Below are 18315 nucleotides of genomic sequence, written 5' to 3'. Positions count from 1 at the left end.
AGTGGGGCTGTTCTTATGTTCTTATGTTCTTATGTTCTTATGTAAAGCCCAAACAATTGATTTGTTAAATGATTCCCTCTCTCTCTCTCTCTCTCTCTCTCTCTCTCTCTCTGTGTGTGTGTGTGTGCGTGTGTGTGTGTGTCTTTCTCTCATGCACATATGCAAATTGTTAAGCTACCCTCCCGTGCTGTGTCAAACTCTCCCACTCCACTGCTACCCAAGAACTGCTACACCAACTGGCACCAGAACAGGTATCAGACCTCTCTCTTCCTTTCCAACCTCATGAACTCTAGTGCTATCCCAACACAATCACCTACTAAGCCACCTTTCTTTTTGTAAGCTGTCACTCTAGCATCCACCGAGTCTAAGAGAACTCAATTTCCCCAGGACAGCAATCTTCCCTCCCTGGCTTTGTCTCCATTCTTGGAACTAGTTAAGGTCATTGTCTAGCCCACATGGGTTTTCTTTTAAGCTCATTCCTGCCTTTTCCCTCATCTTTACAACAGGAGATCAAAAGGTGTCATGGCACCTTTGTTCTATGACCTCTGCAACACTTCAGTCCACCTCAGCAGATACTTCTAGGCAAACCATGGTCATTGACAATTCTATCCACTGATCCACAGAACAACCACCACCCCCTTCTTTTCTATTACACACATTGCTGAGTCTAGGATTCTTGGTCACATCTCCTTTAGGGGAAGGCTCGCAGATTGAATTCAACTCTCCAGTTAGGAACTGAATCATCATAGCAGTTACTTGAAACAAAGTCCCTCAGAACAGTAGTTCCCAAATTTTTTAGGACTGTGACCCACTTTTTTCAAACGGCACTCTATAAAGATTCACCTAGGTTTACCAAACTTAAAAAAAAAAGATTTAGAAAGTAATAATAACCAGAAAAAGGACCCTCAAACATTTATCTCCCTGTATTTATACATGCTTGCAAACTGCAGGAGCTGTGCTTTTTTGCAAGGTCATTAGCAGCTACAGTATATGACTTTTGAATAGCTTCAGGGCTTGAGGCAATTAGTTATCTGATCTTTCCATCACCCTTTGGCAACCCACCAAGAATAAGGCCACGACTCAGCAGTGGGTCCTGATTTGCAGTGCTGGTTAGGAGACCAGCCCTCCCACTGTACGTGAGTGAAGCAAGTTCACAACCTTGCTTCTATTGTAGCCCTGGTTTAGGCTATAGAGAAATGAGACTTCTATGCTGAAGCCATTATGCACTCTTTCCCTTGTAAAGATGCCTACTTTCTCCCTCTTCCTAACTCAAAACCACTTACCTTTAGGGCTTAGCTAAGCAAGTGATATTGCCTGGCATTTTATTATTGATTCCCCACACCATCATCAACACAATAAAAGTTACCTATTGTTGCATCTTTAACCTTGACCCTTCCTTCTTTTTGCCAGTGAGTTGTGCCACTGGACACTGCACTGGGACCCCACACATGTCAACAATTTACCCCTTGGGCACAAGCTACACATGTCCTACAACCTCATCTAGTAACAGATGAGGCAACTGGTGTCTTCGAAAACTAACGTCAGGCATTGTAAAGGGAATTCAATTTATTTCCAAGTCAGAGTAGAGTTATTCCATTACATTGTTATGGCTGCCACAGGGGTGGTGTTTCCAGCTACAATCACTAACATTCGTTGTCTGTTTGTGTTTTTTCTTACCCCCTTCAGATATTAACAACAACACATAGCTCTGAGCAGTGATGGCGTAAGGTGAAGAAAAATCACATCCTCTAGGCCATAAAAATTAATTTTGTATGTCCTTCTCTCTTCTCTTCACTGTTGTTATTTTCCATTGCCCAATCAATTTGAATCAGAGTTGCTAGCTCGGCTCATAAACAGTGATTTCTTTCATAACCGAGGTGTTATAAAGTTAGATTTAACCACAAAGCCAGCTGCAGTCTATAAGCCGAGCCTCCTATCTACATACAGTTGTTGCTTAAAACCCATGTGTGCAGTTTGCAACCAGAAGGGAAAGAGCCACTACACTCTTTTTCTGGTATGCAGTTCCTAAGGATGGCATTTGATACTCCCATGTAGGTATAAGTTCCACTAACTCAGTGGGGCTTATTTCTGAGTAGTCATGCATATGATTCTACAGTAAGACACAGAACTCTGAATTAGGACTTTCCTGGTTTGAATCTAGGCAAGCCATGCACTCTCAGTCTTCCCTATTTGCAATTTTTCTCCCAGAATTTTTAGGCTGCCCTTCCTCCAAGGAGATCAGGGTGGTATACATAGTTCTTTTGTCCTCACAACAATCCTGTCAGATAGGATAGGCTGAGAGATAGTGACTGATCCAAGGTCACCCAGGAAGCTTCATGGCTGAGTGGGGATTTGAACCTGGATCTTCCATGTGTTAAGTCCAACTCCAGAACCATTATACCAATATTGGGACAAGTATAATTATTTGCCCTAATGGTGTTGTATGGGCTACATCAAAGCAACACACGTGAAACACTTTCCATGATACTAAACTGACTCAAAATAAAGTATGTTACTGTTCAATACTATATATGTTTATTCAGAAGTAAGCACCATTGACTTCAATGGAACTTTCCCCATTTATAGCAATGGTTCCAAAACTCTGTGCTGTGGCACCTGAGGGCACTGCAGCAAACTTACAGGGTGCTATGAGATGTCCCTGGCAACCTCTTCTTCCCAACTCTTCCACGTGCTGCCACACTTGTGCTATCCAAGATGGCAGCACCCAGAAGAGCTGGAAAAGACATCTGCAAAATAAGGGTGCTGTGACCACGCAGGTTTCTCAGACCTGGGACCTTCTGCATTTACTCTACCCCTGTGCTATGATCCCATAAAGTAAGTCCAGGACATTCTTTTGCTAAGTTCTGTTCATCCTGAGGGGCAAAACTGGTTAGTCATTCATCAACACCAAGTGCTGGACACAGAAAGCTGCCTTGATCCATCTAGCTCCTTATTGTCTGAATTGATTTGTGATGGCTCTCCCGATCATCATACTGGAGTCTCTCTAGGTCCCATCTGGAGATGCAATATTTTCCCTTCTTCGTACCATCTTGGCAGATTCTCCTACATTCCTCGGAATTGTAGATTATGCTCCTTCTGTCACCTCGAACCGGACACACTGGAGCATATCCTGATCCATTGTCCAGCGCGTTGTTTACCTGGGACATTCTGCATCAAAACAGATCCTCTGTCATCTCTATCCCATGCTGGGTAGTTTTGCTGGCTGAAAGACAATTAGTCTTCAGTCCAGCAGAAGTAGAAGCTGTGCTATCCAGTATCTCTGCAATACTGTACTAGATATCATAATTGTTCCGATATTAGAATTTTTTTTAAGAAACTACAGTTTTGTACTGAATCTTAACTGAGAACAAAAAATATGCATTGCTTTTTATTTTGCTAAAATAATAACAACTGCAAAATCTAACCAGTTGGAAACCTCTATGGCCCTGCTGTTTACACCAACACTCTGAAATTTCACAGAGGTGAGAAACACAAAAGCCAAGCAAGCAAGCAAGGGTCTCCTTCCAGTGTTTATGCAACGATGACAATCAAGGAAGAATTTCTTCCAAAGTGTAAAATTAGAGGCAGAAGCAAAGTTATGGGGTGGTTGCCTACATTCCCTCTAACGGATCAGTGCAGGTGTGTGTATGCTTTCTTCAGCTGCACAGTGTTGTGATGTCATGTGTCATGACACCATCACCAGATTCTCAGCAATGACTCCATGTGTCATTACCAAACATCTGGGTTGCTGAAACCCATGCTGCGTAGAGCTTGGCTTTAAGCTACACGGCAGTGCGGCTCACAAGGAACACAGGTTGTCACTCAGGAGGTGTTGCCGTGAGAGCCAATGCTACAGAATTTTTGTAACAGGGAAAGGGGAAGAGAAGCTCAGGGACTCCAGCCTGGACCATACATTACCCGTGTTGTGTGAACATCTAAGAAAGGGAGCCACGTGCAAAGCAAGGATGTGGACAGATGAGGCCACAATTCTTCACCATAACCCAGTTAAGGCTGTAGAATACTGATGTTGGTGTTTTTCACAGGAGCCAATACCTTTGCCTTTTTCTTTCCTCTCACCCCATCTGCCTTTTGTGGTTACTCTGCAGCACACCAAGTACTTCTGCTGCATATTACCAAGTATTTGTATTAATAGTACTAGTCATTAACCTACCCACATGCACAAGCATTCCTCACTCTGTTGTATTTCAAATGTGTGGGCTGCACCTATGAGCAGCCAACATCCACGCTGGTCAGGTGGCATTTGAATAGGGTGCCAGTGTCTTTGAGAGAGGATGGAAGTTACAAATATAAAAGACAGGGATCGGTGCTGCAAATTGGCTCGGAGCATATAAATGATGCAATTGGGAATTCACTTCAACCATCTGAATCAAGACATTGTGCATGTGTCTTTTCCTCCCTTAAGGAGTGTTGACTGTCATTATGAGATGCAGGTTATCCTTCACCATGTACCAACAATTGCCCACAGAGCCTTTTCTCTCTCTGTCTCTTGAGCCTGTCAGCTCCCAGGGTGCCAGGGTGTCATACTCTGTTGTCATACTGTTGATGGAACTTCAGCAGTCATAAGTCAAATACTCTTTCCAAAGAAGGAAAACAAAATTTTCCCTTTACGGGGTTGTTTGCATTTCAGAACTGAATTGTAGGTGATGCTCAGCTGTTTAAACAAACACGGAGGAGTGGCATTCCCCCATTGCCACAGAATTCCTACCTCTACTGGCACAGAAGTCTAAGGATTCTAACAAGCAAGACTGACTGCCCAATCCTGAGCTGCCCGTTGCACTGGAACTGCCGTAGCTCCAAAATGGCTGCAGTGGCATCCTACGTGTAACAGGGCAACCACCGGCAGCTTCTCAGGGGAAGGGAACTTCCATCCCCTTTTCCCCGCATAAGGCAAGTTGCACCACAATGAGGTTACTCAATTCTGCGGCAACCCTTGAGCTGCCGTAGAATCAAGAGCCTCCATGTGGGGCCTACAGCCTGACATGGAGGCTATGGATGTGGTGGAGCAGAGCTCCACCAGTCCTGCCTACCTCCCTCCCTGCTCCCTCCCCCGACACACCTCCTCTCTGCCCTCTCCAAACCTCCCCCCTTCCCCCTCTTGTAACACCTCTTCCCCGCCTCCCCCCACCTATTTCTCAGTCACCCAGCAGTACATGCAACCACTGAGCAGTGGAACACCAGCTGGTGCTGGGCAAGCTCCTACACTGGGCTGGCAGTGAGGGCTGCAGACGTGCGTTATGGCACGTTTATGTCACTCAGCACCGGCATAGGACCAGTGGTAAGAGCTCAGAATTGGGCTCTGCCACAGGAATGACATGCCCAAACCATAAAAACAAAAAAGACACTTTTGTAGAAACAGGGAAAAGGGAAAGGAATCCCTGGTTAGCTTTGCTGCTTAAGGGATTCTTTTTTCCTGTGAAGTAGATACTGGGAGGGACGTTGCTGCCAAGGAACATTTCATCACCAATGATAGATATCATATCTAATAGGCAATCAAATTAATCCATTTAGAAGCAAAATGCCACTTTCATTTCCAGCTTTTTGGGCCAGCATTGTATTTAGAAAATAGCTCAAAGCATCACTGAAAAAAATTACCTTAGAGATGGAAAACTGCACAAAGTTGCAAGTGGAGCTATAAATCTGATGCACAGATTCTTCAAATTAAGAGAAAATGCTGTTATAATCATTGTGGGGAATTGATATCACAGCATGACATGCCTGTCCATGAATATATTGAGACTGCAGCAGGGTCCTGTGGGGAATCACACTGCTGATTGAATTAAAGCAGCACAACAACAACAACTGGTTATGTTTAGCATTTGGTCCTGAAATAGTCTGCTTAGAGGGAGAGGTCACAGGCAAAGCACTATTCGCTCTGCGCCTAATTGAAATGGAGTCAAAATACTGCAATAAAGCCATCCACATTCTGTTCCAAGACAAAATGCTGAATTCTGCTACCCACACGCGATACAATATAAAGATTTTCACACCTCACCTCTATAACTTATTCAGGTATGCTACTGATTGAAAGGGGCATAGAGCTAGTTAGGCTGCTTAAGCTTCCCCTCCTAGCTCCTGAAAATCACATTCTGTCTGCGAACAGTGTTCAACACTCATACTACATTTCAAGCGAAGCTTCGCAAGCACAATGAGTAGTAACTTGCCTGCCTAAGCACATGTAGACTCCACTGCTTGAGATTCCCAGGGTCTGCATTCTGCAGGCTTTCAGTGTTTGCACACAACAATTTCACCACACACACAGTCCTGATTAAAGCCACACAACCACATGTATGAGCTAATCCTCAACATTTTTCTCACATCATTTCTGTGACTACTGCAACACAGAAGGAGCATCGGTACTCCCACCCATCCACCCCAAGACTACCATTTGTTGTCTTGTTGCTTCCTGAAGCATCTGGTGGGCCACTGTGAGATACAGGAAGCTGGACTAGATGGGCCTTTGGCCTGATCCAGCGGGGCTCTTCTTATGTACAATAGACAGAATACAAGTTCTGAACTGAAGCAATTGATCCCCTTGCTAAATCTAAGCACCTCTGGATCCAGCCTGTGTTTGGATGGCAGACTATTAATTTTTAGATATATCTCTTTATCTATCTACAGATATATATTTGGGAGAGGTAGTGCACATGCTTTCCATGCAAATGGAGGTGCGAGAGTGGCTGGTAAAAGCATGGAATGGGAGTGCAGGAGGATGATGGGGTACCACGTCCAGGAAAAAGATGTGTTCAGTGGCAATGGCAGCCACTGAATCCTAACCTCCCTTCCTGGATCTGATCCTGAGGTGCAGAACCACGCAGACCTGCACCAGCTATTTTACTAGTGCAGGTTTGAGTAGACCCCTCCCAATGCCATGGAGGCTTACCCCGGATAAGGGAACAATTGTTACTTACCTGGGGGAGACCTCCACAACTGCCTCCCAAGGACGCAGCTGTAGCCATTTTCCTTCTCAGCTATCTGCTTATCAGTTTCAGCTTCGCAACCCACCAACAATCAGGTGGTGATCTGCAATTTGAGAAACCCCAGTCTAGTGTATTTCAATGTTTTAATATGTCATGTTTCCCACAGGAATTTAGAATACATGCAATTATATGTTGTCCCTTAAATACCCTCTACTATTAGCGGATAATTCTCTTGTATCTTTTATATTTCGCACATGTCCATAACAAAAAAAGCTCAACTTGGAATTGAAAAGTGTTCAGTTAAAATGGTTGTTACAAGTCCCAACACGTCTTCATCCTATCGCAGTTGTATCCCTTTGTAACTTTTGCTTGTGCCACTTTCAAAGACGGTTAAAAGGGGCTGGCAAAATGCCTGTGTATGAAGTGGATAAAATGCATGGTTTTCAGCTGGCCAGCCTTATATTGCTAGAGTGTTTGGACAGGCCTGGAATCAAAATTGGCTGTACAGTGCTCCAATGATGCTAATGAGTTGAAAAGTTCATTGTTAAAATGTAGGCAAAAGTTTGCTGCGGCAGGCATACAAGCGTTCTGAATATGCTGGCAACATGCCTGAAATGCATTGCTTAGGGCTGGGGCAGGCAGTGATACTAGTGACAGAACAAACAGCCACAAGACTGCAGTTAATCTTGCACCATAATTGGCTTTCTTGGATGGGAAGCAGTTCTTTCTCATCAGTGGCATGGTCTGCTCCTTAACCCAACCTTGGTTCACAGCGCAGAGGAGCTGGATAGAACCAAAGTTTTAGAATTTATTTCTACCTATGTACCCATCATATAACACAGGCCAACATACATTTTGCTTCCTTAAACGTTACACCAATTCCTGGGTATATCTGGGGTTCTGATTCCAAAAATGGCATCCGTTTTGCCCTATCACGTCTAGTTTTTGAGACAAGGCATAGCCTCTTTAGTGAATAGTTCAAGAAGCTTCCTCATGAGGAAGCCTACACCATGGCTTCCTCATGAGGAAGCTGCTTGAACCATTCACCAATGAGGCTATACTATGTCTCCAAAATTAGACGTGATAGGGCAAAAAGGATGCCATTTTTGGAATCGACACCCCAAATTCATATCAAACCACCATAAAGTCTGGAAAAAAACTTTTCTGACCCTCAATTTTGGAGGTCTATGTAATCAGAATTCACTGAATTCATAGAATTCACATGCTCAGGAGAAACATTAAATTCCAGGAGACAGCATAAAAGGCATCTGCAAACAGCTCAAGCAGGGAAACAAAGCCCTATGTTGCAGTAGAAGACACTACATGCTAGAGTCACTAGCAACTCATATCCAAATAAAGTATTTTTTGTGGCTCGTTCATTGAATTGTTACTGGTTTGTAAACTTGTTTGACCACTGGAAAGTGTTAAAAAAATGCAAAGCCAATTAAATGCTAACCAATCCAACCTTCGTCAAAAGCAAAGCCATGTGCTGGGGGTAGATGCACAAACCCTGAGATGATCACATGGTGTTATAACCTCATTGGCAACGGTATGGAAATCATTGTCCTGTGACATCTTCCTATGAGACACGGGAAGTCTTCTTGTCCTGTGATGTTTTCTTGTCTCCTGTGACATTGTCCTGTGACATCTTCTCTAGGCACCTGGACATGAAGGAACTACATAGGCAGGGTAAGTGAAATGCGTTCTACAACATGGCATAGCCCTCCTGCCTGGAAAGATCACAGGAAAAAAAGCCATGACATTGGCCTTACCAACTTGCAGACTCCTTTCTTGCAAGTGTTTGTAAGTTGATGTGGGTTAAAGCCCACACCTGAAGCAACTCCAGTGATGCTGCAGGTCAATGTTAACTAGCCTCTTGGTAGGCTTCCCATGGTGTTGAATCCTCACATTATAGATGGATGAGCCAAGGCTGAGAGGCCACCAAGCAAGTGCACAGCCAAGACAAAATTCAAATAGGGGGTTGCCCAATCTGTAGGGCAATCTATGCAACATTGCTGCATAGATTCTCCAACAATGAACAAATAATCAGTGGTGTGCTGGGCACACCAGATGAGCGGAAGCCACCACTGGAATGAATCAGAAGCACCTGCTTCAACCCCTGCTAAGTGAACATAACATAAGAACAGCCCCGCTGGATCAGGCCAAAGGCCCATCTAGTCCAGCTTCCTGTATCTCACAGTGGCCCACCAAATGCCCGAGGGAACACACAAGACAACAAAAGACCTACGTCCTGGTGCCCTCCCTTGCATCTGGCATTCTGACGTAGCCCATTTCTAAAATCAGGAGGTTGCACATACCCATTGTGGCTTGTAACCCGTAATGGATTTTTCCTCCAGAAACTTGTTCAATCCACTTTTAAAGGCATCTAGGCTAGATGCCATCACCACATCCTGTGGCAATGAGTTCCACAGACCAACCACACGCTGAGTAAAAAAATATTTTCTTTTGTCTGTCCTAACTCTCCCAACACTCAATTTTAGTGGATGTCCCCTGGTTCTGGTGTTGTGTGAGAGGGTAAAGAGCATCTCTCTATCAACTCTGTCCATCCCCTGCATAATTTTGTATGTCTCAAATGGGCAAAGAGGCACCTCTTATATTTATCAGTGTGTGAACAACTGTCCGTCTTCACCCTAGCATGATGTCTTTTCAGTTGCTGATGGTGTCTCTTCTGCCCTTTTTTTAAGATTGTGAGTCATTTATTGATTTATTTTACTATGTCAACCACTTTGGGAACTACTCCTGTTGAAAACCAGCATATTATTATTTATTATTATTATTCATAAATCATAATCATAATGTTTATGTTCAGGCATATCATCCTTTAACTTTCAATACTACCTCACCCAGGAACCACAGAGCTAGACAGGAAAGCAATGCATAGTTTGGTATATAGAAAAAAATTAGGCACTTGGATTGCATCTCCGTGCCATTTTTCAAATTAGCAGTAAGCTAGCCAGACTCAGCAAAGCTGACAATCTGGGTCCAAAACAACTTTTAATGACTTATTTCTATACATTCCTTTCTCTCCTATCTACATTTTTGGCAAAGCTTTCATTACTCCTAAATACCCAGCTGTATGTTTTATTTTCCCTGATAAAAGGTCAGATTTTATTTTTTGGATTTTTAAAAGAGCAATCCAGTAGTTCAGCTATTTCAGGATGCTTATTAATGTCACCTCTTCTTTTATTAATTAAACAGCTTCTCCTTCTCCCCCTCACAACATTTCCCCTACAATAGGGTTGCAAAAAAGCACTCTTTATTCCCCTTTTAGCTGGTATCAATTATTTTATTTTAGTTATTTTTCTGCTGCTACTCACGCCAACAGACAGTTGAGATGAACTGGATTTGTAACCCACAATGTCAAAGCATGCATCATTTTAAATAAACCATTTTTTCCAATGACCTTTTACTATAAATCTTAAAAAAAAACTCTCCATACAATTAATTCACAAACTTCATTTTCTAATTTCTTTCTCTCTAAGTGTCTCTGAACCATGACAACTACAGTTCAGTGCCACTTCTATGAGTGTATATACACAAGCAAGGAAAGGCCATTCTTTGTGATGTTTTCGCCATTATTTTCAAATGACAAGAGTTATCCTCTACTTGTCCACAGGGCAATATATATGCCTTTTCATATATTGTGCCTGCAAGGGAGCCCCTAAAGCTAAAGGAAAATCAGTAGCTTAAAGCACTGGTTCCACCTCCTCTCCAAAGCGATCTATAAAAGACATCTAATCATTTCAGTCCATTCCCGCTAGCTAGTACCCAACTACAGATCAGAGGAAGCAAACACTTCCTAAGAGATAAAGTCAGGAAATAATTTATCTTAGCATTCCATTCAAGGAGGATGTTGACAAATTAGAAAACTTATGAAGGATTGCCCTGAGGATAATGAAAAAAGTCAACTGATAGCAAAATCGTACAAAGACATGTAGGCCTGTGTTCAGAACTGAACAGATCTATGCATGAAGAAGAGAAGAAAAAAAAAAAAAGAACTTGGAGGCATCCCCCTGCATCTGGTTCTCCTTTGCTCTCTGCACCCTCCCAAGTCCACTACCTTTATTTTTTCAGGTACAGGTGTTTCTTGCTTAACTGAAGAATGCAACATAAAGGCAGACACCCTGAACGGGACATAGCCAGAATGTTTGAAGGAAGCTTCAAGTTAACATTTGGTTCGTCTCCCCTGAAGCATACAGGCTGCCTGCCTGCATGTTGCATTCTTCAGTTAAGAAAGAATATTCCTATGTTAAGCAAGCAACACCTGTGCTTCAACCGGTACTAAAGAAAAATGAAGATAATGAGCACAAGGGGGGGAGGCCTTCTATGTTCCCCCAGTATCTGGGGGAGCTGGAATAGAACCATCATGGATATGGGGGGGGACGAGACACCTGTACCCCCTACATTGAAATTAAAGGAAAAAATGTTATAGGCAGAGAACCTTCATGAGTACGTTAGAATCTGCAGAAATTACTGAACTGAGACTAAATATATCAGCCGCAGGAAGCATAAGTTGTTGTACTTCCCATGCCTCATATAAGTATCAAGCATCAAATCACCAAAATACCCAACAGCAGTTCCCACTTATCATCAAAGGCTAAAAGAAAAAGAGGAGGCTTTAAGGCTGGGAAGTGGAAAGCACAGCCTGGAAATCACCACCAAGAAGACCCTGTCCTAGATACATTACAACTGAATAGCATGTCCATTTTTTGTCAGGTAGCTGGTGATGCCCAAGACCCTAGAGAGCCTGCTGCCAGTCAACGCAGACAGATCTGGGCAAAAAGAGTCAGTTTTCTGACTTGAAATAAGGCAGCTTTGTACCTGCTCCCTTAATTGAAGTGTATGGGTGAGAAAGCTTCATGTGTGCATTGGAGCTCCCATATGTGTGGAATTGCTGGATCCAGATGAAATACGTATATAAGCTACAGCAATACAAGTAGAGGATATTCCACCCCTTTCGGTGCCTGGAGGAGGATCATGTACAGAAAAAGCCGAAGCATCCAAGCGTCTCGCAACTGTTTCCTATAGCAACCCCAAATTTTCTTCTCCACTCTCAGCAGCTTCTCTCCTTCTCACACATCACCATTTGTTTGCATTTCAGATTCTTCTTGTCTGCCCCCCCCCCAGACTCTCTTATTCCTAATGTCAAATGCTCTGCTTGTTTCTAGAGAATGGGCATCACTATGGTTGCGCTTTTTTTTTGTGAAGAAGCTTTTCATTTCCCCTTACTGTTCACCTACTCAGGCATTACCAGAGCAGGCTGATGAAGCGAGTCAGACAGAGGGATTCCTCTTTGCTTCTCCGAGAATGTTAATTTGCTTCAGTGCATATCTCTATTCCATGGGGCTCCCTTGTTCACTTTCATACGCTTTACTGCCAGAGCTGCTGGTCACATTCACTAAATACATTCCTACATCCAGCTTCTCCTTGACAGACAAATAAAAAAAAAGAAGATTGCTACGGGTTTTGGAAGCGTCGTAAGTGTACATGTCTTATGGGAGTGACGGCTCAGCAAGTCAAATCCAGCTAGTACTGAAAAGCAACATCACAAAAAATTGGCTGAATTTCCTCATGTCTTTAAATGATGGGATGCAGCGACGTGGGGAAATTGCTACATCTCGACAGCTGACTCAAACCAAGATTCAGTGGTCCATGGCAAGGGTGGGCAAACCCCAGCCTGGGGGCCATTTGTGGCCCTTGGGGACTCCCAATCCAGCCTGCAGGGAGCCCCGAGTCTCCAATGAGACTCTGGCCCATTGGAGACCGCTGGAGCCCACGCTGGCCTGCAACTGCTGCTCGCAACCGCCAGATGCAAGCTGCGGGCTGAGTTAGAGCAAGGCCTTTTATAGTCTCCATGTGTTTTCCGCTTTCCCCTAGACACTCCCTACTCTTCACATTTCCTCCTTCCGTATTATGTTCTTCATGTGAGTAAATCATCTACATGAACAATTAAATGCAGAAGGGAGTTGGATGAAGCAATGTTGGTGGAAAAGAGTGCCTCTTATCAGGTTTGACTGTTGTGCAGCTGTGGCCTGTTCTGGAGAAGTTTCAACTAACTACATCCCAATGGAAAGTTTCTTATTGTCATTCTATTTTGTTCCAATTGCATGCTGTCCAATTGCTTGCCTTGTCCCCAGGCAAGCAAGTCAGTGGTAAAAACATTTTAAAATACAGCATTTTAAAAAACATTTTAAAATATCCATGCTTTGGTCACCTCAAGGTTGGACTGCTGTTGTAATATGCTCTATGCCATGAGAAATGCTCAGAAACTTCAGTGGATACAAAATGTGGCAACCAGGGGCTATTCAGTGGAATCATATCATCCCAATTACACTGACTGCTTTCAGGCTCAATTCAAGGTGCCAAAGACCTTTAAAACCCCAAGTGGTTTGGGACCTGAGTAATTTAAGGACCATCTCCTCTCCTACATGTTTGCTTGTACACAATCATCTGGGTCCTTGCCTTCTGAGGTTTGGGGCAGCGTCTTTGCAGGGGTGACAGTAGTCCAATGGAATGCCCTCCCTACAGAGGCCCAGCTGCATTCCTAAGATGCATTCCTTCAGAGCAGGGCCTCTTGAAACTCAGCCTATAGGCCAGATTCGTTTGGGCGGATCCGTCTGCCTGGTGAGCGGACCTTTCCGTTCCGCCTGGGCACCACACGAAGTCCCCCTCAATTGGGGAAGAGGGGCACTCTGGGCAACTGTGTCATAAGAACATAAGAAAATAAGAACAGCCCCACTGGATCAGGCCATAGGCCCATCTAGTCCAGCTTCCTGTATCTCACAGCGGCCCACCAAATGCCCCAAGGAGCACACCAGATCACAAGAGACCTGCAAGGCTTCCTGGGAATTGTAGTTAAGAACATAAGAACAGCCCCACTGGATCAGGACATAGGCCCATCTAGTCCAGCTTCCTGTATCTCACAGCGGACTACCAAATGCCCCAGGGAGCACACTTGATAACAAGAGACCTGCATCCTGGTGCCTTCCCTTGCATCTGACATAGCCCATTTCTAAAATCAGGAGGTTGCACATACACATCATGGCTTGTACCCCGTAATGGATTTTTCCTCCAGAAACTTGTCCGATCCCCTTTTAAAGGCGTCCAGGCCAGACACCATCACCACATTCTGTGGCAAGTAGTTCCACAGACCAACCACATGCTGAGTAAAGAAATATTTTCTTTTGTCTGTCCTAACTCTCCCAACACTCAATTTGAGTGGATGTCCCCTGGTTCTGGTGTTATGTGAGAGTGTAAAGAGCATCTCCCTATCCACTTTATCCTTCCTCTGCATAATTTTGTATGTCTCAATCATGTCCCCCCTCAGGCACCTCTTTCCTAGGCTGAAGAGGCCCAAACGCCATAGCCTTTCCTCATAAGGAAGGTGCCCCAGTCCAGTAATCATCTTAGTTGCTCTCTTTTGCATCTTTTCCATTTCCACTATGTCTTTTTTGAGATGCGGCGGCCAGAACTGGACACAATACTCCAGGTGTGGCCTTACCATCGATTTGTACAACGGCATTATAATACTAGCCGTTTTGTTCTCAATACCTTTTCTAATGAGCCCAAGCATAGTGCCACCGCACATTGAGTCGACACTTTCATCGACCTGTCCACCACCAACCCAAGATCTCTCTCCTGATCTGTCACAGACAGCTCAGAACCCATCAGCCTATATCTAAAGTTTTGATTTTTGGCCCCAATGTGCATGACTTTACACTTACTTACATTGTAACGCATCTGCCATTTTGCTGCCCATTCTCCCAGTTTGGAGAGATCCTTCTGGAGCTTCTCACAATCACTTCTGGTCTTCACCACTCAGAAAAGTTTGGTGTCGTCTGCAAACTTGGCCACCTCACTGCTCAACCCTGTCTCCAGGTCATTTATGAAGAGGTTGAAAAGCACCGGTCCCAGGACAGATCCTTGGGGCACACCACTTTTCACCTCTGTCCATTGTGAAAATTGCCCATTGACACCCACTCTCTGTTTCCTGGTCTTCAACCAGGTCTCAGTCCATGAGAGGACCTGTCCTCTAATTCCCTGACTGTGGAGCTTTTTCAGTAGCCTTTGGTGAGGGACCGTGTCAAACAACTTCTGAAAGTCCAGATTTATAATGCCCATGGGTTCTCCCGCATCCACATGCCTGTTGACCTTTTCTAAAGGTTTAAAGAATTCTAAAAGGTTTGTGAGGAAAGACTTACCCTTACAGAAGCCATGCTGATTCTCCCTCAGCAAGGCTTGTTTGCCTATGTGTTCTGAGATTCTATCTTTGATGAGGCATTCCACCATCTTACCCGGTATAGATTATAGGCTGACTGGCCTATAGTTTCCCGGATCCCCCCTCTTTCCCTTTTTAAAGCGTGACATTTGCTATCCTTCGGGCGTGACATTTGCTATCCTCCAATCCTCTGGCACTATGGCCGTTTTGAGGGACAAGTTGCATATTTTAGTCAAGAGATCAGCAACTTCATTCTTCAATTCTTTAATAACTCTTGGGTGGATGCCATCAGGGCCCGGTGACTTATTGATGTTTAATTTATCAATGAGGTCTGAAACATCTTCTCTTTTAACCTCTATCTGACTTAATTCCTTGGTCAGGAGGGGCCGTTCAGGCAGCGGTATCTGCCCGAGGTGTCTACCTGGACGTCCTGTCGCACAGCCTTCTGGGGTGCCGGGAAGCAGATGCAGCTTCCCAGAGTGTCCTTGACCCCAACGGAGGGGGACTTCGCACAGTACCCAGGAAGAATGGTCAGTCCCAATGGGGAACATATTCCTGGCACACAGCAGTCATGAGTTTGGCTGCCGCTGCTTCAGAGAATGTGTAGAAGTCTAATGTCTCCAGTTGCTCCTGGATGTTTGGCAGTGGGAAAGGGATGATACTATTGTGTTTTTTAGTTGTGGCTTTTGGCATGGTGGGGAAGTTTCTCCCATTTCACTGTTTTATATATATAAATTTCTTTTCTTGATTTGTTTCTTATCGTCATTCTATTTTGTTCCAATTGCATGCTGTCCTAGAATGCCCCAGGCAAGCAAGTCAGTGGTAAAAACATTTTAAAATAAACAAGCACTGGCCGAGATAGCACATGAAAACCTCGGATGAGAGAGTCCTCACTCACACACACTCTCACGCCTCTTTTGGTGCAGCCCCCAAAATAGAAGTGATCCTTCACACACTTTTGATCATGTCTGCCAACTATAACATCTCTAGTTACAAAAGACACAATGGAAGGGAAGACAGAGCCTATGGATTGGAGGAAGTGCCAAATGTTTAAAAATGGAGACTGTTTTTACCACCTTGCTTCAGCTAGGCTGCGTTCTTTTTCAGATAGAAAATAGAAGGGACATTTCTAGCTTGCTTCTAGTGTGGCTTGTTAAAAAAATGGCATCCAGTCATTCAGAAGCCATTGAAATCAATTGCATGGAGGCCACCATGTTGTAACCATCATGTATGTAGTCTACCATGTTGCTGCCATTAGAAATAAACGCATGGAAGTGGCCGCCTTTAATAACTCTGAGCTCGCATTTCAAATTGCTAGCATGGTGAGCACATTAGCATGTGCAAAATGAATGTGACCTGAGCATGCTGGAAGGTGGTGTTGGTGGGTGGAAACAGCTCTCTAGTGCTTCTAATGCTAGAAGCTGAAATAAAGAACGCAGCCTTAATGTTGCCAGCTTTTTTGAGAGGTGAGGCCTGCTGATGCCACAAGACAGCTACTTTGCAAAAAAAGAGGGGTGTGAATCCGGTTCAAGGTGGTCTACTGGCAAAAAGGTGAGGCTCAGCAATATAGAGGGCCATTGTTGATCCAATCATGATTTGCAATAGACTTTTCTTACTTGAGAAAATGCTGGAGAAGCAGGATCAATTTGGGGCTAACTGGCACACCTAATCCTACCACATTCCTCGCCCTGTCTAATTTCTTCACCCTGTCCTTTCTTCTTATTTTGTCCTCCATCATGTTCTGTTTCCACTAAATTCATGCTGTTAGAAATTATGCAGTTAAAAAAAGTTAAATATAAGAGCAAGGGAAAAAAACAGCATTCAGACATAATATTTTAGGAAAAAGGAAGACCATTCACCTTAAGAAGTTCATAGTGTTGAATACCGTTCACTCCAATGTCAGGATCAACCGCAGATGGGACTGAATAACGGGAATTGATGGCTGTGTTCTCGGGAATGGAGATATTGATTACGGTTGATGGAAAAAGAGGGGCATTGTCATTTATATCCTCAATCAAGAACCTGATCTTGACCAGCCTGAAAACTTCATCGGGGAGGACTGCCACTTCCACCTCATAAAAACAACGGTTCTCACTAAAAATGCCAGAGCAGAGCTTCTCCCGATCAATGCGGTTGGCAGTGGTGAATATTTCTCCGGTATTCTCCTCCACACGGACCAGCGGGACATCCCCAGTCTTGTACACGAGTTTGAACTGCAGAGGCGATGAAAGGGGCACATCAGGGTCCAGGGTCAGATTCAGGTCCTTAAGCAAATTGCCAATTAGGACATTTTCTGGCAGCTCCTCCCGCACTGTGTAATTCTTCTCTTGAGCACCAGACTGGAACACAATGCAGGCTAATAAGACTGCCAAGAGATAGGTCCCGGAAAGCAAGTCCATCTCCAGAACAGGCTAAGGCGTTGTCCGAGTAAATGCCGAGGAGAGCTAGAAAACAGAAAGGGGAAGAGCCATGTCAGAAAGCTAATGCTGACAACTTGTACATCAGGAAAACAGAGGTTAACTGCAGACCAACAAGAATGCAGCGTTTTCCAATGAACACAGGCCCTAAGAACAACCACAGCAAACATAGGTAACAGGTAAAAACAGGTAACCCTTTATGACTACTTTTACTGCCAGTAAAGCTTCATGGAGTGGCAGTTAAGACTTCCAGCCAGTTCAGGCCAACAGCCAATTCCATGGTATTAAAACTTTCTTCAGAGAAGAACAACAGGCTTCAAAATGTAGCATCCCCTTGTAATTGGAAAGTGTAGCAATTCCATCAATGACCTCTTCCAGGGGTCTGGGTTAAAGCTTATTCGCAAAATGATTGTCATGACCCTGTTGTGGGCACGATAGTAGGGAACAAAGTCAGGAAGTTTTCATGTTTTTCCACCCCATTCATATGTTCCCCCATTTTCCCATCCCATTCATATATTCCTGCCGCTTACATTCCCTGGTCCAGATTTCACAACTACTGTACTGTATTAGCTGTGCCTTCGAAAACCAGGTTGTTTTTTCTGTTATTTTTTTTTGGGGGGGGGGGGGGGAGATATGACTTTGGTACTCTCGGAAGCGTGGAAGCCATTTTGGTTGTTCCAAGATACTTTGCTCCAAGGGGGATCAAAATTGCAGCCACCAC

General features: G+C 44.1%; 1 protein-coding gene across 1 annotated transcript in view; it reads right to left on the bottom strand.

Moving 5' to 3' along the window:
• Positions 1-17576, bottom strand: part of PCDH11X (protocadherin 11 X-linked) — a 733772-nt gene extending 716196 nt beyond the window's left edge. Inside the window, exon 1 of the mRNA XM_066640189.1 lies at positions 17037-17576. Within this exon, the coding sequence (XP_066496286.1) occupies positions 17037-17576 (540 nt within the window). The remainder of the gene's footprint in view (positions 1-17036) is intronic.
• Positions 17577-18315: the final 739 nt, after the last annotated feature.

Source organism: Tiliqua scincoides, chromosome 12 (genome assembly GCF_035046505.1).
Source record: "Tiliqua scincoides isolate rTilSci1 chromosome 12, rTilSci1.hap2, whole genome shotgun sequence".
Lineage (NCBI taxonomy): Eukaryota > Metazoa > Chordata > Lepidosauria > Squamata > Scincidae > Tiliqua > Tiliqua scincoides.
Note: the sequence above shows the minus strand (reverse complement) of the source record. Positions and strands in the feature narration are given on the sequence as shown.